The sequence below is a fragment of the Neofelis nebulosa genome, chromosome 2 (assembly GCF_028018385.1).
Source record: "Neofelis nebulosa isolate mNeoNeb1 chromosome 2, mNeoNeb1.pri, whole genome shotgun sequence".
NCBI classification, from domain to species: domain Eukaryota; kingdom Metazoa; phylum Chordata; class Mammalia; order Carnivora; family Felidae; genus Neofelis; species Neofelis nebulosa.
In genome coordinates this window covers 28,403,640-28,427,194 of record NC_080783.1, presented here as the reverse complement: position 1 = coordinate 28,427,194, position 23,555 = coordinate 28,403,640, and the positions used below count along the sequence as shown (strand labels likewise).

Here is a 23,555-nt window from a genome sequence, read left to right as displayed (position 1 = left end):
AAACAGCCACAAGAGACTTAACAATAGAAATAAACTCAAGGTTGATGGAGGGAGGTGGGTGGGAGACAAGCTTGACGGGTGACAGGTATTAAGGAGAGCACTTATTGTGATGAACACTGGGTGTAAATAATGTAAGTGATGATTCACTGAATTCCACTCCTCAAACCAATATTGCACTGTATGTTAACTAAAATTGAAAAAAAAAAAAAAAAAAAAGAAGAAGAACTTTGTGACCCAGAAAACAATTCCAAACCGACTTTCAAGATATGCTCACTCATTGCCATGGTGAGTTTTTCACTCTATAGGAATTAAGTAGAAAAGAATCTCCAATGTTTAGGCCAGCAGATTTTAAGGTAAGTGGCATTTCATTACTGTATCTTTGGGTAACATACTAGAATCAGAGAAACTTAGAGCCAGAAGTGATAAGAAATCTCTTAGCCTGACCCCATCTGAGGTAGAACTTGTCAGCTACTCACCTCCTTAACTAGTCCTCCTGATTCTTTACCAACAGAACCTAAATCTTGCTCAGGTATGATGGGAGATGCTCAGAGGAGATGTCCTCTCCCCTACCCCGCGGAAAGGAGCAAGATTTGTTTAAGCCAATCACAGAAATGCTATTTTCCTTTGCCAGAGATTGCTTTAGGGGTGAGCATGCGACCCTCGCTACTTAGGGGGTGCTATTGGGGCCTACTGGGAAAGAGACCCAGAGGGGGTGCCCTGTTCTCCCTTCCTGACTTTGGCTATTGATGTATAAGAAAGTGACCCTTGGGACTGCCGTGGCTATCTTGTACCTATGAAGGGAAAGAAGAGACATTACCAATATACTGAGAATAGCCGAGAAAAAAGATGGAAAGTGCCTGGATCCCCGATGACACATCAGGTCTTCTTAAGTGTCTATTGTTTACAGTACCTGATATTCACTAAGTGTTCCATAGTTACCTGTTAGATAGATGAAAACATAAGATGACAAATGGTCATATTACTTACGCTACTTTTAGTTGTATATGCTATTAATTGCTCTTGAAAATATTCTTTTTTTTTTAAATGTTTTTAGATTTTTTTTTTTTTGAGGGAGAACAAGACACAGTGTGAGCAGAGGAGGGGCAGAAAGAGAGGGAGACACAGAATCCAAAGTAGGCTCCAGGCTCCAAGCTGTCAGCACAGAGACCGACATGGGGCTCAAATTCACAAACCATCAGATCATGACCTGAGCCGAAGTCATATGCTTAACCGACTGAGCCACCCTGGCACCCCTTTTCTGAAAATATTCTTAACTGATTTAGCAGATTTGGAAAGAGATCCCAGGAAGCAAAATGACTTGGCCAAGGTTATACTACAAAGTGTGCAAGCTCAGAGTAGAAAACTCTAACCTCCAAACTTGGAGTCGAGATCACACTGTGTTTATTTATGGTGGAGGGAATGACCTAACCCTCCTCATGCTTGAGAGACAGACAGCATTGTTGAGTGGTTATGTGTGGCCTCTAGTGTTAGGCCTGGCTTGGAGTCCTAGCCCCATCACATACTGTATGGCTTTGGGTGAGGTCAACTTCTCTAAGATTCAGCTTCATCATTTGTGAAATCAGAACAATATCATCTATCATATTCAACTATTATGAATATTAAATAAGATAGTAGGTTGACACATCTTAGCACAGGGCTGAACATAAAGCTAACTCTCATTACATGATAGCTCTCACTGATAATATTAATAACAAACTTCATTCAACTTAAGCTATAAGGTAAGGAAAGAGGGGTCATTTCCGTTTTGGAAAACAAACAAAACAAAACAGTATTGTCCTGATGTTCCAAGCACCAACACATAAAACTCAACCAGACACTTTGCATATGCTCACATACTTGGTACAACACAAAGTTTTCTACGATATGGTTTATAGCATGAAAAAATTTTCAACTGGGGCAATTGGTGGCTCAGTCAGTTGAGCATCTGACTTTGGCTCAGGTCATTATCTCATGGTTCATGGGTTCAAGCCCCATGTTGGGCTCTGTGCTGACAGCTCAGAGCCTGGAGCCTGCTTCTGATTCTGTGTCTCCCTCTCTCTCTGCTCCTCCCCCATTCACACTCTGTCTCTCTCTCTCTCAAAAATAAACATTAAAAAAATTTTTTTAATTAAAAAAAACTTTCAACCTAGTGTGGGAGATGGATATACAAGCAATTGCCTATAATGCACAGCAGAATGATATGTGCTGTGAAAACATACAGTGAAAGAAAAAAAAAAAGAATTTTAGTTGAAAAAATATAGAAAGGTCTCAGGGAGGATGTAGCATTTGGATTGGTCCTTGAAAGATAATGGAGGGTTGTGAAAAGTGAAACGGGTGGGGAAGGTGTTCTGGAGGAAGAGAGTGCATAAGCAGAGGCTCAGGAACTTGGAAGAACTCGGCACATTCGAAAACAGCACATAGACGGGGTGACAGAAGGTGCGGGTGGTGAGATCGGGACAGATTGGGATGCTTTATAAAACTTACACACTTGATTTTGTAGAGAATGGGGAGCCATGATTCATTTTTGAGAACAGAGTAGCATGAACAGATTTGTGTTTTAAGATGGTAACTTTAGCAGTTTGTGAAATTAGTAACTACAGTTCTTCTTAGCCAAGAAAGATAAACTGTATTAACAGAGCAACCACAAAAACACATCAGACACTTCGTTTTCAGAGTTCCCATATAGAAATGTTAGAATCAGAATATGGGCTGTCGATGAGGCGTGTTGGGTTTCCAAATAGCTGCCACAGGCCAACATTCAATAATGTAACCAGTGGAAACTATACAACCATATAAAATCAACTTTCTGTGACCTATTTTAGCAACTTCTTTGTACTGACTAATCTTGCTGAAGGGTGAATCATAAATTCAGCAAGAGACCATGTCCTGGTGACCTCACTTGTTCTAAGCCCACAGGAATATTCCCACCTCTATTGGCTCCAAGGCTTTTGAGAAACATCGTAATTGAAAAAGCAGTCATTTTAGTATAAGTCCCAAATTTGGCTTTTTTTTTTAAAGTTAAAGATGGGGAAAAAGAGAATCGAAACAGAGTAACATAAAACTCAAGATAAAGAAACCACACTGCCATGGTTTTTCTAGCTCTAAAGAAAATCTCTGCTTGAGGCCTACTCCTCAAGTACTTAGAACAAGAAAATACAGGCATAGGAATGGTACCAGGTCACCAGACAGCGAAACCAACTGAAACAAAAGCCCAGCTGACCACTGCCCTTGCCTAGCAGATGAAAATGTGAACACAGTCAGGGAGGGAAAAGTAAGTCAGATTCTGGCAGTCTGTTGGGTTTCAGAGCGCCATAGATAATGCAAAAGATTTCTTTAAAAAATTTTTTTTGATTTTAAAATCACAAACACAGCAGTTCACCCAGAAGTAGAGTTACAAGGCACACAGAAATCCTTCTGCGTTAAATAATTTCAACCATACCCATAATTCCATTACAACCTTCCAATACCCATCTGGCTATAGTAATTAGCTCCCATAGAACCATGAGTCAGGGTCAGTTCAAACACATCTTACAACGATACGGTTTTGGAATTGGGAGGATCTTAGAGACAATTTAACCTGCTTCACTAGGTCGTTAAATCAAAAGCAACAGACGAGTGATTCTTCCAAACCTACACAGTGAGTCCTAGTTGAGTGTTCTTTCCACACAGACCGACCCTCCTCTACTATGCGTATACATTTATAGGTGTAAATGCGTGTGTGTGATCCATTTTTGACAACATATCTAGTGTCCACGTGTTCACATGACTTTTTATGTTCTTACCTTAACACCTATTTATATTTGGATTGTAATTCTATGACATCAGGACCCCGTCTTCCTTATCCTACAGGACATTCCCTGCTGCCTGTGGCTCTATTATTACTCACTGAACAAGAACGGGATGACGTAATGCAAAGGAAGAGAGGGTTAAGCATAGGTACTGGTCAAGAGCATGTTTGTACAGAACTAAGATTAATGACAGGACTAGCAATGAGCCATTCTGGCGGTAGGATTAGGGTCTTCTCTCAGGGCTACTTCTCTGTGACACCTTGCTTCAGCTGCCCAGGGCATGGCAGGCACTGGGATGGCAGTAAGGAAAGGAACTGACCATGAGGCAGCTTTGTCTCTATGACCTACCTGGAAGTTTTTTTTTTTTTAATTTTTTTTTTCAACGTTTTTTATTTATTTTTGGACAGAGAGAGACAGAGCATGAACGGGGGAGGGGCAGAGAGAGAGGGAGACACAGAATCGGAAACAGGCTCCAGGCTCCGAGCCATCAGCCCAGAGCCTGACGCGGGGCTCGAACTCACGGACCGCGAGATCGTGACCTGGCTGAAGTCGGACGCTTAACCGACTGCACCACCCAGGCGCCCATCTACCCGGAAGTTTTTTAGAAAAAACTGCCTCGGATGTGAGGTGACAGATGTGGTAATTAACTAGACAGGGAATCCGTCCATAATGAGTATGTATATTAAATCATCACGATGTACACTAAATGTCTTCCAGCTTTGTCAATTATACCTCAATAAAGCTGGGGTAAAACCTGTCTCTGTCGCCATCTTGCCTTAGATCTAGTACTTCTTAGTGATTTCTGACCTAACCTTTTCGACATTACTATCTGGCCCTCAGAAAACGAACGCATGGTCTTAACTCAAGCCACACTCTAACAGCCTCCTAGGACCCACTGACGATATCCTTCATCTACTTAGCACTGGCAACATTCCCTTGGAAGAAGCTTGTCCTAGGTCTGTCTCTGCCTGAGGCAATGAAATTTCTAGAACACATCCATTCACAAGCTTCTAAGTAAGACTGAAAAAGGCAGCCAAAGATGGAGCAAAATGCCAAAGCCCTCATTCCATAGTTACAATAAACCCATGGGGGTCAGTTCACTTAAGCTCTTCTGTATGGTCAGCGTTCGGGAGTATGAAAGGCAAAGTTACAGTCTTCTTTCCGTGGACTCATTGGTCCCCTAAAGAACTCTGGCCAGTGCTGCACTGTCCATGTATTTTAGTGACTATGTTAAACGCAGAACACAATCCTTGCTTAGCTAGACTGCTTCGGTGTGTCTCAGTTTTTCCTCGCTAGTGATCTCCTGAGGGATTACTTTGGGTTCGATGAATACCATCCAGGTCTGTCTCTTCTACACTACTTCCCACCCTCTACCCCCACAGGGCCTGACTGCTAACAAGGCTTTCAAAATAGAGGGTTCTAGAGACTGGGAACGATTGGCTTCCAGGGTAAGTGTTCAACTCCAGCTTAGTGTTGAAGGGTGTGGACTCTGGAGAAAGACTGCCCGAGTTCCAATCGAGCATCTGCTCAGGACCAGCTATGGGACTCTACACGCATTCCTTAAGCTTTCTGTGCCTCAAGTTTCATCATCCTCAAAACAGGGTCAGTAAAAGTGTCTGTATCACAGGAGTATTATATAAGTTAAATAAGCTGTTCGCTGTAAAGAACTTAAAATCATGCACAGTGCTTGCTACAGCTATTGGTTGTGTCTTTTTTTTCTTCCTTCTCTTTCTACATGGGCTCTCTCACCCTGAGGACAAGCACACTGGGTGCTTGGCTGTTGGCTCTGACAGTGACAAGTAAGCTGTTAATCTGTTTGACGGATTCTGCTCTCATATATTCCAAGCAAGAACCTAGGGAAGAAGTGATGGTCAAATCCAAAGTAATCACCTTCTGTAAAGAAACAGAGAACAGGGAAAAGTTGAGGAGTGATGCAAAATTACTTCAAATGATTGCCAGCTTCAGAAAGACTAAAGGGCAAAGCATAATCATTGCACCAGGCTTTGTGCTCACCAAGCAGCAGTCAGGTTCCTCCACAAAGGGGAATGCTTAACCGTGCCTGTGCGACCCGGGAGTCTGAGACGTATCTGAATACTCCTCCAAGGCCAGGGCAACATTTTGCCAACACCAGGGGCCGCTTTACAAGCTGTGTCTGTTTGATTTTCTCTTATCACAAGGATAGTGCAGGGCAGCCTTTGAGATGAAAGCAAATCTTCATTTTTCACTGCTGCTAAAGAGCTTCACAGAGAGGATGTGCGAGGTATGAAATGCTAGATGATGGCGCTAGGCCCTCAGAAAAGATGCTGGAGGTTTTTTTTCTAGAATGACACGAACTGGCTAAAGAGGTTATTGGCGTTAATTATCTTATCAGCATTACATCTTTTTCATTCAATTTACATCTTAAACAATTCATTTGAGCATAAACTATGTTCAAAGCACCATGTTAAGTACTGAGGATGAAACGGTAAGAAACAGTCCCTTCCTCATTGACCAGGAGAACTGTAAACAGTTGATCTTAAATCAGTGTGAGAGAGGGAATGAATGGTTTACTTCCCACTAGCAAACCTATCAATAATATGAGAAAACACACTTCAGGAAGGCCAATCTAAGAAATATTTATTGCGAGGCCATTTACTGCAACACATCAGTTGGTATGCCAGGGAAAAGTAGGAGTCATTGGTTGTGTTACTTTGATTCTCATTGATGAGTTTCAAATTCAATTAATAATTGTAATAATATTATTAAATGTTTAAGATATCTATTAGGTGTTTACAAATGTGTCAAACATGGTTCTGAGAAGCACTTTCTATTTTTTAACCCATTTAATGCACACAAGATATTTAAAGTACCATTACTATCTCAAGCTTTGTGGTGGTTGTGGTGGTGGTGGTGGTGGTGGAGGAGGAGGAGGAGGAGGAGGAAGAAGAAGAGGAAGAAGTGGGAGAAGGAAGAGGAAAAAGAAGAGACGGGGAATGAGGAAGAGGAGGAGGGGGAGGATGGGGGGAGGGGGAGGAGGGGGATAAGGGGGAGGGGAGGGGGAAGAGGAGGGGGAGGAGGGGAGGAGGGGGAGGAAGAAGTGGGAGAAGGAAGAGGAAAAAGAAGAGAAGAAGAGACGGGGGATGAGGAAGAGGAAGAGGGGGAGGAGGGGGATGAGGAAGAGGAAGAGGAAGAGGGGGAGGAGGGGGGAGGAGAAGGAGAAGGGGGAGGAGGGGGAGGAGGGGGAAGAGGAGAAGACACATCAGAAGACCTTCATACAGGGGCGCCTGGGTGGCGCAGTCGGTTGAGCGTCCGACTTCAGCCAGGTCACGATCTCGCGGTCCGTGAGTTCGAGCCCCGCGTCAGGCTCTGGGCTGATGGCTCGGAGCCTGGAGCCTGTTTCCGATTCTGTGTCTCCCTCTCTCTCTGCCCCTCCCCCGTTCATGCTCTGTCTCTCTCTGTCCCAAAAATAAATAAAAAACGTTGAAAAAAAAAAAATTAAAAAAAAAAAAGAAGACCTTCATACAGGCTTGCCCATCAGCGAAATAGATGGTATTACACCCAGCTGCCCACTGGCCTCATTAGGCCAGAACTTGATTTGCTTTATACTCAATGTGACATTTATCCTTAGTAAGGCTCAAAAGCCTGGTTATTCATCACCAAATGAGCAGAAGTCACAGAGATCCTACCTAATGAAGAAGATCCTTGGGTTTATTTTCATGGGAGGGAAGAGAGGGGATAAGGGAGGCAGAAGAGGAGGAAGGGGAGGACGAGAAGAAGAACCACTTCTGGTGAGTCTTCGTACTCAAGGTGAGCTCAGAAAAGGAGCTAGGGAAAAAAAATCAACTGAAGAAAACACAGGATCATGCAGTAACCAAACCTATAATTAAGAGAGTGACAGGGATAGACACAGCATCAAGTTGACCTCATCCAAAGAAACCCGTTAAAATTTTATTTCTTCTAAGGAGCCCCCAGACTCTTATGAACACTTGTTAATTTTTAGAACAGTAGGAGTAGGAGATGAGAGGATGAGGGTCACTTTTGGACACTGTGAATTTGAAGAGCCTGTGGAACATCCCAACAGAGATGTACGCCAGGCAGTCAGATATGCGAGTCTAAGGTTAAAAGAGAGGTCTGGCCTGACCCTAAATCTCCAGCCAAGATACTACACTGTCTCCCTCTGCTTTGGGGGCATATTTCTTCAGGAGACACAACAGGCTATTTTTCAGTTTGGATCACAAATTTCAAAGGTTTTAAAGTAAACTTTACTGAAAGATCTTGGCTGATTGTGACTAGTGTGCATTTGTGTGTTGGCACATCCCTCCCCTTGCCATGAGAATTATGGTCACCAGGGTGGGGGACTGCCACATATCTAAAACTCTTCTCTACCCCCAGCCTGAGAACACGTAGTCAGTGGGTACTCACTGCTTACCCCTGCCCTTCACCTGGTAAGCAATACAAACATGATTTATCTTGCCTGTTCTCCAGAGTGTGACAGAAAGAAAAGGTATTAGGAACTTGGCACGCCATTTGCCCAACTGTGCTAATTCCTGCTAGGATATATATTCCGTGGATGATCAAAAGATGGCCAGATTATATACTATATCAATACCTGAAAGGCCATCTGTTACAGTAGACTTTTCAAAATACCATTCAGTACATACATTTCAACATGATTTAGTATTCAACTGTTTTAAAAATTGAGACTGAAAAAACAACAGTCACAGGGTGCCATATACTCAAGGTTCCTTTGGAGAATCTAAGGCAGCTCCAGCTCCTACACTAACAATCCAAATGACAGGAAAACTAAACCTGGAAATATGACACCCTCTCAACTTGGGTTACACCAGGGTTTTAGAATGGTTCCGGTGCTTTACTGATAAAAATCTACGTGAACTCTTAAGAAACCAAAAATCAACAGAGGTTATTTGTTAAATCAACGAGTATACTTGTTTATATATGAACGCAAGGCAAAGCTCTCGTTTTGCCAGGCACCAGGGTCAGAGCAACTTGTTTGTCCCCTAATATCTAATCAGCTACCAAGTACTGAGCTTTATAATGTCCTTGTCTTTTTACTCCCATGGTCACCACTCTTGGCTAGATGCTACAGAGGACTGGTGAAAGTCAAGGAGAAAAGAAAAGGAATTATAAGTCATGAATTTGAGTGGGAAGAAAGAAATATTTTATTTTTCTTTGAGTTTTTATTTAAATTCCAGTTATTAACATACAGTGTAATATTAGTTGCAGATGTACAATGTAGTGATTCAACACTTCCATACAATGCCCAATGCTTATCACAGGTGCACTCCTGAATCCCCATCACCTATTTCACCCATTCCCCCACCCACCTCCCCTCTGGTAACCATCAGTTTGTTCTCTATAGTTCAGAGTCTGTTTCTTGGTTGGCCTCCCTCTCTTTTTATCCCCTATGCTCGTTTATTTTGTTTCTTAAATTCCACATATCAGTGGATGGAGAGACAGAGTATTATGCTAAGCAAAATAAGTGAGTCCGAGAAAGAAGTATTTTAAAAGAATAGATTTGAACTGGATGTGAAAATAATGTAGCACCTCACAGATAGGGACACTGCATTTCCTGAATAGACTTACTAAACTGTATCTCTTCTTCGAATTATACTTAGAAACTAAATTTATTAATTAAAATATTAAATGTATCAATGGAATACCAAGCAAGGATAGAGACTAAAGTAGTATTAAAATAGCAGTTAAGGACATAAAACGGTATTCCCAATCAACTGAGAAGAAGCCATCTAAATTAAAGGTTGAATAGGAATGACAAGAATAGACAGCCTGTATAAATGAGGTTATCTTGAAAGAAAAAGCTGGGGGAAACAAAGAGATGGTTTGTCACGCCTCACAGAAGTTGTGTGCACATGCATGCGTATGATGTATGAGAAAAAAGGAAATTCAAGGCCCTACACCATGAGGTCTGAGCCAATCTCTCCCCCACTTTTCCTCCCACTACCCACCATGGGATCCTTTGCTCCCCCTGGTACTTCTCATCTCCTTACCTTCTTTCCCACCATAATCCCGAGTGTCCTCTACTGCGATCCCCTTTCTGCATCTTAGTATCTTTAATGGTTCAGCCAAAGCTCCATGAATTCTCATTAGCCCTTCCTGACAAGCCCGCCACAGCGTCTTCTCCTTCCTCTGCCCTCTTACAGTCACTGTCATTTTCTCAGTGAAAGAAATCTCAACAATATAAAGTAAAACAAAAGTTCCTTCACAAATATTTCAGTTGACGACTACTACTTTCTCTCCCTGCGGGTGCCTTCTTGAGTGTTTGTTAGTGTCTGATCCCCTCTGCAAGCAAGAAGTTCTTTAAGGCAGGGATGGTTTCTTTATGGATCTTTAAACCCTTCACAGCACAAGGCTATGCCAATGTGTGATCTGACAAACATCTAGCGATGTGAATAAGCAGTAGCATACTCTGTACAAAGGCAAATACCACACGAATTATGAGACTGTGTAGCTTCTAACACACAAGATCAGAAGGGGAGACTTGACCGCAGTTGTCTTTTCACTCAGCACTTCTTATAAGGATACCAAGACTGAGGCTTGAGGTGAAGTGTGAAAGTAAATGGAAGAGGGAGCTTAAGTAAGCAAAACCAGACAAGGACCCTGGACAATACACTTCTCATGAGGTAAATGTAATAGAGACCAAGGAAAATCGACAACTGCTCAATAGCTGTCAGATATCAAAACATACCAGTATTTCCTTGAGCATCTTCTACCTTATTCGGCAAGGACGACAGAAAGGACGGCCTGGTGAAATGAGGGCCCTGAAGAGACGACTGCTGCTGCCGCTGCAGAGGCATGGTTTTGAGGACCAGCCTCCAGTCCACTTGGGTAATATCTGATCTTGAACGTGCATGCCCTGGCTTGAAAGTAGAGGTCTCATCCAGTAAGTCATTCACGGATCGAGGTCTGTCCCTCCGACGCTGACAGATGTTGAAAAAGTTAAAGGTTGAAGCTTCTTTTTGTTCCATCCAGGAAAGATTATCTGGGGCTGTCCCTTTCTGAACCACAAACTGTTCTTTGGCAGGGAAGACATTTTGAGCTTTGGTTTCTAAGAGCCTGCTCTTACAGTGGTCCCAAATCAGGCCCCCCTTGCCCAGGGAGGCAACATTTCTGATAGCACCATTATCTGTTATGGTACTTAGTACCTCGTGCCCCACCAATTCGGGGACTTCCTGAATCCCATAAACCTCAGCTTGCTGCACAGCCTTTTCTAGCTTACTGTCAAAAGTACTGAAGAAATCCTCAGTAACTTCCAAGGCTGGGCTGATATCATCCACTTCCAAGGCTTCCATGTCATAGACTCCAAGAGGCCTAAGGCTTCTACACTGCTTCAGGAAAGGGCTTCATGAACGTTCACCCAACAAAGAGAGGTGCTTCAGCAATAGAGTTCTGGAAACAACTGAAAAAAACCTTCATTCGACTGCCTAAAGCAGACCAAAACCAAGGGTAGTTGATGTTTTTTCAGTCATTAAAAGCATTTGCTAGCGGCTAATGGCCATTAGCAGAGGTACGGGGAGACAAATGTTCCTTTGAGATTATTCTTCATTGAGATCTCTGAAAAGACAACAGGATGTGCTTGTCAAAGCAATGCCGCGCAATCCTTAATTTCCTGGAAGAAAAGAAAGAGCACAACATTGGCACATGGATCACTGTATTCTATAGTACACGAATCTGCCCAGCTATTTCCGCATCTCTACATCTTTCTACAGTAGTCACGCCCAAAGTGGACAACACCTACACAGAGGCTCCACTGTCAAGAGCACACATCACTCCCGGCTTTGTGTCAGAACTTACACAGAGCAGGGTGGAACGTTTGATAAGGGGAATTAAGGCCAATAGCTTTCACTCAGACAGAAAAGCCTTTGAGCACAGTTGTGAAAAGTCTGTTCTGGCAAATCTCTGTATATGTTGACCTAAAACAGGAAGCAATGAGGCTAAGAATTCTGTGTCTGGGCCTACATCATAATCGGTCTAAATTCAAAAATGCATGAGTCCTTCCACAGACTTTGAAAGCTCTGATGGTGTATCAGGCTAAAAAATGCAAGGGGAAGGGGTGCCTGGGTGGCTCAGCTGGTTGAGCATCTGACTGGAGCTCAGGTCACAGTCTTGTGGTTCGTGAGTTCCAGCCCCACATCAGGCTCACTGCTGTCAGCATGGTGCCTGTTTAGGATTCTCTGTCCTCTCTCTCTGCCCCTCCTTCTCTCTCCCTCTCAAAAATAAATAAACATTAAAAAAAAAGAACTTTCTAAAAAAGTGCAAGGAGTAAGGACAGAGGGAGGCTCTGCCCTTTTCTTAAACCCAAATGTTACTGTGTCTGTGCTTCCCAGGTGTGGATTATGTAATACCTAATGAATGCCTCTGGACTACAGAATTCCTCCACTCATCTTGAAAATAAGGCTCCAGGCTCAACTCCCTAAGGCTTTGAGGACTGGCCTAGGAGTACAGGTCCAGCCTTGGGGCTGGGCAGAAAATATTCTATAGCACTAACTCATTCTCTGGGAAAGACTGGATCTCCAAGGTCAGGCCAAATTAGCACAGACCTTGACAGAGATGTTGTCCAATGTGGTAGACATTAGCCATAGATGGCTATTTCAATTTCAATTCATAATAAAAATCAAGTAAAGTTTTTCAGTCATACTATCACATCTCATGTGCTCAACAGTCACAGACACCTTTGTATTTGTACCGAAGAAATGAATGAAGAAACAAAACAACTACGCAAGGGTTTTTTGCCCTTAACTACTTACAAGTAGGTAAAATTGGGCAATTAGCAATACCTCTGCATGTTGCTGCAAAGGTTCATAGATGTGCTTTTTTTGTTTAAAACTGCACAATTTTATGGTTAATTAAAATCATTTTTAGCACTTAGGTCTTTAAACCATTACATTTAAATCAACAGCACCAATCTACATTGCTTAATGTATGTAAATTAAACTAGTATATAGAGCCCTTTATTTTAAAATGTGTCAAGAGGTTTGCAGTTCACAAGAACTCTGGTTAACCTCCTGTAAAGTGATAATGACTATGCATTTGTCTCTATTTTACATTTTGATACTTCATTATGTTAGCCCTCATGAAGCTAGGCAATGATTGACTTTTAGAGATAAACATCAGTTATATTTTTCTAGTTGCAAACAGGGTTTCTTTTCCTGTGTTTACAGTTAAGCCCTGAGTCTCTTGAATTGTGCAACAGGGTTTCACCACTTCTGTAATTTTGAAAAATGGGACTTTTCAGTTTCATCTTCTACACCAGAGGCTATGAAAAAAAAATACATTATAAATTTTAAAACATTCAGTTCTTTACTAAAATTACAGATGAACATAATAAAATATATTAAAAAAAAAAAAAAAAAGCCAAGGATGGCTCAGTCGGTTAGGCCTCCGGCTCAGGTCATGATCTTGTGGTTCGTGACTTTGAGCCCCACATCAGGCTCGCTGCTGTCAGCCTGTCAGTGCTGAGCCTGCTTCAGATCCTCTGTTCCCCTTCTCCCTGCCCTTCCCCTGCTTGCACGCTCCCAATAAATAAATAAATATTTTACATAAAAAGGCCCAAAATGGAGTCACTTGGCAGAGCCCAAGTGACATCAGCAAATCAAGACTTAATATCTAACCTTATTGCACATTCAGCCTCTTCCAGGAATGTAACCTTTAACCAGTCAATCTGGAATTACCAGATCAGCACTAGTGAGGTTATCTGCCTAATAGATCCCTGCCCTTCCCCTAAAGAAAGGTGACCTTGCTTGAAACAAGCCACTCTTTGTTAGAAACTTTAGTTTTCCCACCCCTTCTACCTATAAAAGCTTTCCATTTTGTAAAGCTTTCTAATTACAACATGGGATGTCACCTGATTCATGAATTATTGAATACAGCCAAATTGATCTTCAAGTTTACTCTGTCAAATTTTGCTTTTTTAACATAAGTTTCCCATTTTATAAAAGATGCACCAAGGTGCAAAGCAGGTAGTTATTCGACTAAGATTATATTATGCATATCCCTTTTCTTACCCAGTGCTTAAAATTCAGTCTTTAATCATAATAGAAAGAGAGTAAATGCCTTCAAAGTGATTCTTTCTTTCTTTCTTTCTTTCTTTCTTTCTTTCTTTCTTGTCAAAATATCTGGAAATACACTCTTTGTGCTACCTGTTTAGGTATTCATAGGCTGGTTAGAAGCATGTAACCATTGGTGGCCATCACAGCTAGCTTATAGAACACTTCTACCCCACACATCCTAAAACCATAGACTGCTAGACAAAGAAGGGAACTTTGAAGTCATCCTTCCAACTCCAATCTTTCACAGAAGGGGACACTGCAGCCGAGACATCATGAAATCACATGGACACCTTTGGACACATTAGGAAAGTCTTCAAAAGAAGGTGTCCTGAGTTGAGCTTAGAAAACTTAGAAGGTATTTGCCTGGATGGCTAGGAAGAAATTAGAAAGCATAAATTACATTTTGATTAGCAAGGGATTTTCAAGTTTATTAAGTGACTTTCCATAGGCAGTGTGGTGAGCAATACATTGGAAAGGGTCTGAACTAGAGTCAGCTCCGGGCTCAGATCCCAGTTGTCTCATATTAGCTATATGATGAGGGGCAAGATTTCCCTGACCCACACCCACTCCACCCCAAGTCCTTCTCTAGGCTAACCTGTTCTTCCTACTCTAGGAATTTTGATTTTCACTATTTAACGCTTTCCATAGCCTCTGTTTGGAACTTATGCAGCTACTCCCTTTCCTTTCTGATGGAAATATGCATTTACCCTTCTACTCTTCTCTATGTGACCCAGCACTCTCATGCCCCTTTTTCTGTTCTTCCTCCACTCAGTCACACAGGCCTTTCAGTCCCTCCTTAGAGGTTTACCTTGTTGACCTCCAGGCCCATCCACAAAGCTGTTCTCATTGCTGGACGGGCTATTCCCTCCCTCTCTCTTTTGCACCTACCTAATACCAAATTATCCTTCAACCTAACATCAAGTGACAGACCTGTATTCTCTAATGATGGACACAACAAATTCTGTCCCATATGATTCTCTGCAATGAGACCTTGTTACTCCCCTCTCAAGAACTGACTTTATTCTTCTACGCCCTGAATCTGGGCAGGACTTGATCAACAGAGGGTGCAGAAATGATGCTCTGCCCTTTTGAGGTATAGACCTTACCCGGCCTGGCAGCTTCCTATCTCTTGGAGCTCTAAGTTGATACCTAGGAAATAAGGCTATCCGCTAGAGAGGTCACATATTGCATCAGGGAGGCACCAGGCATGTGGGTTGAGAAGCCATCTTGGGTGACAGCCTAGTTAAGCCTGCAGAGGATTCCAGCCCCAGTCAGTGTCCAACTGCAACTCATAAGAGACCCCAAGTGAGAACTCTCCAGCTAAGCCTAGTTAACCCAGAACTGTGAGAGATAATAAATTATTGTAAGACGCTAAGCTTGGGAGTATTTTGTCACACAGCAACCAATAATCAGGACTTGTCACTTCCTCAGGGAAGCACTCTCCAGTGTCCCAGACTAGGTTAAATGTCCTTAAGTTTCCAAGGCATTTGCATGTCTGTAAGTTATACACTTTACAGTCATAATTACCAGTTTCAATGTCAATAGCCTGTCTTAGACAGCAGCTGTGTCTATTTTGCTCACCCCTGGACCTCCAGAACACAGTTGCAATTTAATAAATCTTTGTTAAGTAAACTAATGAATTATTTTTGAGTGGTTATCTTTAAGACCATTGACATTATTTTCTTTTCCTCTTCTTCTTTTGTCAGTACCTCTGACTTAACACCTCTTACCACATAACTATCTCCAGCAATAAACAGTAAAGATAGCTGCTGCTTTAACAGTAGTAAAAAAACAACAACAACAATAATTACTTTTTAGTGTAATAAATGAATTGACAGACCAATGTGAGAGATCCAGCCCTTTGCCTGTATTTGCATAGTACAAATTAAGCAATTAAAAAGAGTTACAGAGAGTTGCAGTAACTTATTTATTCCATATTTACTGAAGGAGCTACTGAGTCCTAAGCAAAGGTGATACTATAGTGAAAAAAACAGATATAAATCCTGCCCTCGTGGAACTTACATTCTAGTGGAGCTCTTACCATATGTCAGGCATAGCTCTAAATGCTTTCCGTGTCTTACTCTCATGTGTAAGGTGTGGCTGAGAAGGCCTCCTGAGAAGGAGATACATTCCTCCATACTCTGTGTTAGTCCAACCCATCCCATCCCAAATCCGAGCCATCTGTGAAGTCTTTCCTAAGGACTCAGTCCTTTCAGATCTCATCCTTCCCGAAATGTCTAACCCATTACTGAACAAGTCAACTTTGTAAACCATCTTTTTCATCTCAATTAAACTATGAACTTCTTGAGGGCAAGCCCCATATCCACACCTGTCTCCCTGTTCCCCCAAAGCCAGAAAGGTCTTCCTGCCTCTTGCCTTCCTCCCTCCAATGCAGTCTCCACATCACTTCTCTTAACCCTTCACAGTCTCCCCAGTAGAAGAAGGGTCAGTAAACATTTTCTGTAATGAGTTAAGATAACAGGGGCACTTGGGTGGCTCAGTTGGTTAAGCATCCGACTCTTGACTGTGGCTTAGGTTGTGATCTCACAGTAGTGAGATCAAGCCCCACATTGGGTCCTGCGCTAAGCTTGGAGCTTGCTTGGCATTCTCTCTTTCTCGCTGTCTCTCTCTCCCTCTCTCTCTTTTCCTTCCCTGCTCACTCATGTACACTCTCTCTCTCAAAATAAATAAACACTTTTAAAAAATGTTAAGTTAATAAATAGCTTTGGCTTTATGGTCCAAACAGCCAGCTTTGTGACCACTCAACCCTACCACTGTCATGCAGAAGGAAGCCATTGACGATATGGAAATGGGTGGACCTGTCTGCGTCTAATAAAACTTTACTTACAAAACAGGCTGATAAACAGAATGTAGTATATGCATACAACAGAATATAATTCAGCCTTAAAAAGGAAGGAAATCCTGTCATATGCTCTAATATGAATGAACTTTGAGGACATCATGCTAAGTAGGCCAGTCACAAAAAGACAAATACCACATGATCCACTGGATATGAGGAATCTAAAGTAGTCCAATTCATAGAAACAGAAAGTAGAATGGTGGTTTACCAGGTGTTTGGGGGTACAGGAAAGAAGGCAGGTGGTGTTGAATGGGTATGGATTTTCAGATTTGCAAGATGAAAAAGTTTTAGAGACTGTTTCAAAGCAATGTGAATACATTTAACACTACTGACACACAGTCAGTTGAGCGTCTGACTCTTGATTTCAGGTCATGATCCCAGGGTCTTGGGATCAAGCCCCGAGTTGGGGCTGAGCATGGAGCCTGCTTAGAATTATCTCTCCCTCTCCCTCTGCCCCATTCCCTCCCCCACCTTCTAAAAAAGTTAAAATAAAGAAAAACACTACTGACACATCAAAATGTGAAGATGGTAAATTTTATGTGTGTGTGTGTGCATGTTTTTTTTTTTTTTTTTACCACAACTCAGAACAAAACAAAATACAAAGAACAAAACAAAAAAAGCCCAAGCAGGCAGAGCATCAGATTTTCTTGTGGGTAGTAGTTGCCTTGAAGACTCAGTCCAACAGAGGAACTGCGGCTTTGCCAATTACCTGCAATGGGACTTCAGCAAGTTACTAACCTCCTTAATTTCAGTTTTCTCATAAGCAAAATCAGCAAGTTAATAATACCTCTCTCTCAGGACAGTTGGGAGAATTAAATAAGACAATACATGGCATGGTTCCTGGCCCACAACACAATGGCCTAGAAGCCCCTACCTCAGTCTGCTCTGTCATCTCTCCTCCATGACTTCCCACCTTCCCTACTGCCACCCTCCTTTCCATCCGGCCATACCGGCCTCCGTGCTGATTCTCAAACCCGTAGGCATGTTCTCACCTCAGGGTCTTTGCATTGGCTGTTCACTCAGAACCAACATGACCTTGAAGTAATTGTTCACGTCACCTTTTCAATGAGGCCTACCCTGACCATCCTATTTAAAATTATAGCAGATATCTGGGGCACCTGGGTGGCTCAGTCGGTTAAGCATCTGACTTCAGCTCAGGTCATGATCTTGCGGTCCGTGGTTCGAGCCCCGCGTCGGGCTCTGTGCTGACAGCCTGGAGCCTGGAGCCCGCTTCAGATTCTGTGTCTCCCTCTCTCTCTGCCCCTCTCCTGCTCATGCTCTGTCTCTGTCTCCAAAATAAATAAAAAAACATTTAAAATTTTTTTTAAATTATAGCAGATATCTCTGCCCTGGACTTCTGATTCCTCTTACTCTGCATTTTTAAAAAATAAACTCATAGCTTTAAAACCGTTTTAAATTTTTAAATTTATAAAAATGAGAGAGAGAGCAAGCAGGGAAGGGGCAGAGAGAGAGGGAGAGAGAGAATCCCAAGCAGGCTCCAAGCTCTTAGCGTTCTTGGAGCAGAGCCCAACTCGGGGCTCAATCTCATGAACTGTGAGATCATGACCTGAGCCAAAATCAAAAGGTGGACGCTCAACCTACTGAGCCCCTACATTTACAAAATTATTACAATGATAGTACAGTGAGTACCAGCATACCCTACACCCAGTTTCCTCCATGTGACATTTTACATTAGTATGGTACATTTCTCACAATTAACGAACCAGTACTGATACATTATTATTAACTGAAGTTCATACTTACTGGGATTTCCTCAATTTTTCCTAATATCCTTTTCTGTTCCAGGATTCTATACAGAATATCACAGCATATTTAGTCGTCATGTCTCTTTAACCTCCTCTTGGCTATGAGTTTCTCAGTCTACTTGTTTTTGATGACCTTGACAGTTTTGAAGAGCACTGGCAAGATATTTTATAGATTATCCCTCAACTGGGATTGGTTTGATGTTTTTCTCATGATTAGACTAGAGCTATGTGTTTTTGGGAGAAAACCCACAAAGGTGAAGTGTCATTCTCAAAGGCAGATACTATCAACATGACTTACCACTGTTTATGTTAACCTTGATCACCTGGCTTGACCTTTTTTCTTTATGTAGTTACTATCTTCTAACACACCACTTAATGATCTTATTTACTTAATGTTTAGTGTTTCTCTCTCCCTAATAAAGTATTAGCTCCCCAAGGGCAGGAATTTATGCTCGCTTTGTTCACTAAGGTATCCCAAGTGCATAAAATAGTGTCTGACATATTTAAAAAAAAACAAAAGGCACTAACTATTCATGTGTTGAATGAATGCACTGTTACTCCTTTGTGCGATGTTCATGGGCCTTCGTGACTACCCACCTCTCCAATTTGTAGATCCTAACCAGCATCCCCCTTACTGCTTTACTCCTCCCTGCTTTGCTCCAAGGTAGGGAGCCTTTCCCAATTGCTCAGGCTCTCTCGCAGCACCCTGGGTTTGCCATATCGCACTGAAGTGACCAACAATCTCTATCCCACGTATCCCACTCTACACTTGAAGCGACTGGACACCAGGCAAGGTGCTTGCTTACTTACCCTCCTGTATAATCTGTGTCTTCATCCTCTGGGGCTCCATTTTGCAACCTCATTCTTTTTGGAACTTCGTCTTTTCCCTAGGATATACAGGCCTCAAATTCACTACAACACAAGCAGCTAATGCCAAATTTAGTCTCTATAAGTAAATACCTTTCCCTAGCATGCTTCATTTAGTTTTGAAATTAATTAAAAATAACAACATATTCAGACAGGTCAAAATATGCAGATTATGTTCCCCTGACAAAGTGAACCAAATAAATTGAGTGTGTAGGTGCAGTGTGGTTTGCCTCAGCACAAAACTGGAAATTAGGAGCTAATTAGAACTGTGTTCTAAATCTGGCTCAACCACACACACACACACACACACACACACGTGCTGGGTGGCCTCCAGCAAATCGTTTAACCACTGAGTGCTTTACTCAGCTACCTGCATCCAACAAAGTTGCTAACATCAAATTGCTAAGCCTGTGGATCACTCACTAGGTATCGGTTCCAACATGCCTTTAAAAAATGTAAACTATATAATTATGGAGCATTCCACTGGACCTCACCCACTCAACAACCACATGTTCCTGGTCTATACCTTCAAAGATGTGTCAGCCCAACAACGGCAAAGTCAGCAACCAACTACTTACAATACACTACTTTTCAGCCAAATTCAATGATCTATAGATATTTTATCTTATTTTACATAAAATGCCCTTTCTGTAAAAAGGGTTATTTCTCCTATTTAAAAGATTGAGAAACTGAAGTCCATTCGTCAGTGTGGTAAGAAAAGCTCAACCCAAAGAATCCCTTGCACACATCATAATGTAACAGGATGGAGAAATCAGTGTGTTGCTATCTTCTAACAAGGAAGTCTGCTGTTTACATGCTCATTAAGCCAGGCTAATTAACAGGATGAATAAGTCAGTCCTCCCACACTGAGGCAGAAGCAGATATGAGCAATAATACCAGCCCAGCCCACACAAAGATGCCATGTTCTCCAAAGCTGGATGGTAAAAGTGCTGACTTCCTCCCACTTGACTAAATGGCCTGTAATCAGAATTTAATGAGTGCTGAGAGGGTGTCTGAGGCCAGGTAGTTTTAGAAACAGCTGGACTATGGAGAAAAATGCAATGCTGAAGACACCTAGGGTAAACGGTTTCTGCCAATCTATTTTCAAACGTGAGAACGAAGAGGAATTACAAGGATGGTCAGCACATGTGGCTCTTCTGTGTTCTTCACTTTGGTTCGGGTTGTAGCTGACGGAAAATTTTCTAAGTTATATAATGTAAAGAATCCACCACACAGAGGATCTGACCCTAGTAAGACGACCTTTCTGGACCATAAGGCTATAAGAGATAATGGTTTTTCATGGTGATTTGACATACAGATGATGTAGGCGTGTGGATGGAGCAGAGGCGAGCCACCAACAGCAGACGAGGAAATAGTGCCAGTGTGGACCTCCTAAGGAGTTCAGAGGTCTTTCAGAGGAGAAGGACACCTAGAAACACAGATGGAATCCCATTTTCATAGGCCTAGAAGGAACATTAAATGGCTACATTGTCTATAAGTTTTAATAAATGAGAAGTCTATTGCTATGTAACACATTAGGAGAATAACATTAAGAAGATAATTTGTATAGTGTTTTCCCAGTTCTAAAAGCAATAAATATTCATAGAAACTGGAAAATACTGACAGACATGGAAAAGAAAATAAAAATCAGTCATGGTCTCCTAACTCAGGGAAAATAAATCAATAGGTGTGTTGTGTCCAGTATTTAACTGGAATCAGATTATATATACAATTTGGGCACACTGTCTGTTTATACGCATGCTCAAAAAGCAAATAACACTAACCTTGAAAAAACCAAGCAACGTCCCCAGGTGTGCTGTGCCCACTTACACCTCACAAGCTGGCACGAGGGCCCACTTGATTGAACCTCCCGTCTACAGCTCTCCGGAGACTTTCTCCATACACAACCACTAGTGTTCCTCCAAGTCCCGGTCCTCCTTGATGGTGTTAACCAGCCCCTCCTCAAACATCTCCGGTGCGTCACAGGCACCACACACCGACTTTTCCTCTCATTTCTATCCTCTCATTCTCAGTCTCCATCTTCCTCCCTTCCTCACCAGTCTCCTCACCAAATGTGGGCATTGCCTGAGCTCTCTTCTCCAACTACAGCTACATATGCTTCTGGGCTCAATTTCTCCACACTTGTGGTTTCAATAATTACTTCTATGTTTATGCCTTCCAAATGTCCATTGTCAAGTCTCAATCTCAGGCCTAACCTCTGGTCCCAGGTTCCCAACTATTCATAGGACTTTTCTACCTGGCTTATCTCATGACAAAGTTAAGCTCAATCTGTCTAAAACCACAGTCAGTTACTCATTCAATAGATATTTGGTGAACGCTCACCATGGGCTGGGCACTGTTCTAGGCACTGGGGAGACAGTAGCAAATAGATCCTTCAATGAAGCTTCTGCCGACAGGGTCCAACTTGCTCACCTGACACTCTAAACCTTGCACAATCTTGGCCTGGCTTGCCTGCCCCGCTGCCCGCTTCTCTTCCAGAATATATTCGTTTCCTCCAAACTGCAATGCTACAGCTCAAATTTTGTTTTCCCAGCTCCAAAATGTTGGTTAACACAGCTATCTCTAAGGTACCCTCTCCCCACCTCTACCTGTGAAATTCTTTCCACTCTACAAGCTCAAATCCTGATCCTAAAACAGTCTGCTCTTTAATTTAAAGGTCCACAGAATCTCTTGGTACTGCCCCAACAACATATACATTGCATGCTGCCTGTTCTTTCTGAAATGATGACAATGACAATTATAATTTCTCAAAAGCCTATATTGTGCCAGGTACATTGCCTGTGTGTATCACAATGTGTAATGGGAGTATTATTATCCCCATTTTACAGACAGAAAATGAAGGCTCAAAGATAAACAATTTGCCTGAGGGTCAGACACCTACCTGCTGGACCTACAGAAACTTCAGAGTGGTGATTCTAACCTATTTCATTTTCATAACCCCCACTGGGCCTAGAACTATGGCTAGTACACAATGGGTGTTCAGTAAATATTTGCTGAATGAACAACTGAATAAAGAGTAGGTTTTCAAAGCACTGACGTCTGTAAATATAAATACCACTCTGGTTTTCTGGCAAAAGTACATTTAAATTCATTATAAGCTCATTTAAGTAACATCTAACAAAATGTATGTTGATTTGAGCTTCAAAATTTTTTCTTGGTAGAGAAAGCTTCTAAGCTGTAGGAACCAGGTTTAAAAATAACATGGCAAAGGTCAGGCAGCCAAGACCTCACTCAGACATTTTATGGGAACAAAAGCACCTATGCAGCGCTAGGGAATTGTTTTGTGAACCACTCCAAATCAGTAGTTGGGCTGGTCTCATTTCCCATTGACTTAGAGCTCAAGCTCTTTCTAATACCAGTAAAGAGATGTTCCCTTTGAAATACACCCAATCAATTTAAAGCACTTTTCAGTACATGTTTGCTGCTTGCAAAATCATTGAGACATTTAATGCCCCAAGATGTTTTCCCAGAAACCAAACTAAATATAAGCATGGCATTTCAAATCTCAGATTGCTCTGCTGTTGGAGGCAGTAATGTTATTATGCCCTGATGTCAACCACTGGATTGGAAAGCCAAGGTTCCTGATTGGGAATCCCATTTCATAAAACCACCAGAGTTCCAATATGTCCCACTTTTAGAAACCAAACAGACATAAACTTCAGTTATGTAAGTGTCAGTGTCTGAAAATGCAGACTCAATGTTTTCCACTTCCCTTTACCTCCATGGTAAGGACTAGAGATTAAAAAACAAACAAAATACCCTCAAATTATCTAAGACTGAGACGAAGAAAGCAAAAACTCCCATCATAAAAAACCACATCTGGCTACAGTCAGCCTCCAGCTGCAACAGGGAATAACTGACTAGAATCCATGTAGATGCCATCCGAGCCAAGCCAGCTGGCATAAGCTGAATACATGACCGACCACAACAATGAACGTAACAACCACCAGGCAGATACACTGAGACCCAGATATGCAAGACACCCAAAAGGAACTAGGAAAGTAGCTTCAAAGATGTTATCAACTCATATCACGATTTGGCTTACTGAGAATAATCTTTTTCATATGCATGGTTTAGAGTATAGTTTATAAAGTATTTGATAAGCTTCTTGATAAAAACCAATAGTAAACAGAGAGAGGTAAGTAAAGTAGCAGGATTGTTTTAAAGATGATGAAAGAGAAACCAAGAT

The 23,555-nt window shown here is 41.9% G+C and overlaps 1 protein-coding gene across 14 annotated transcripts in view; it reads right to left on the bottom strand.

Moving 5' to 3' along the window:
- Positions 1-23,555, bottom strand: part of PLEKHM3 (pleckstrin homology domain containing M3) — a 199,590-nt gene that overhangs the window by 164,724 nt on the left and 11,311 nt on the right. For 12 of the 14 annotated variants that reach the window (XR_009255797.1, XR_009255803.1, XR_009255800.1 and 9 more), the window contains exon 2: positions 10,492-11,412. Coding sequence is in view for 11 of the 14 variants with exons in the window: in XM_058707215.1 (XP_058563198.1) it covers positions 10,492-11,095 (604 nt within the window). In the remaining 3 variants the exon portion in view is untranslated. Of the gene's footprint in view, positions 1-10,491; positions 11,413-19,288; positions 19,366-23,555 lie in introns of all 14 variants that reach the window. The other 2 variants (XM_058707187.1, XM_058707197.1) reach the window with 1 other exon arrangement.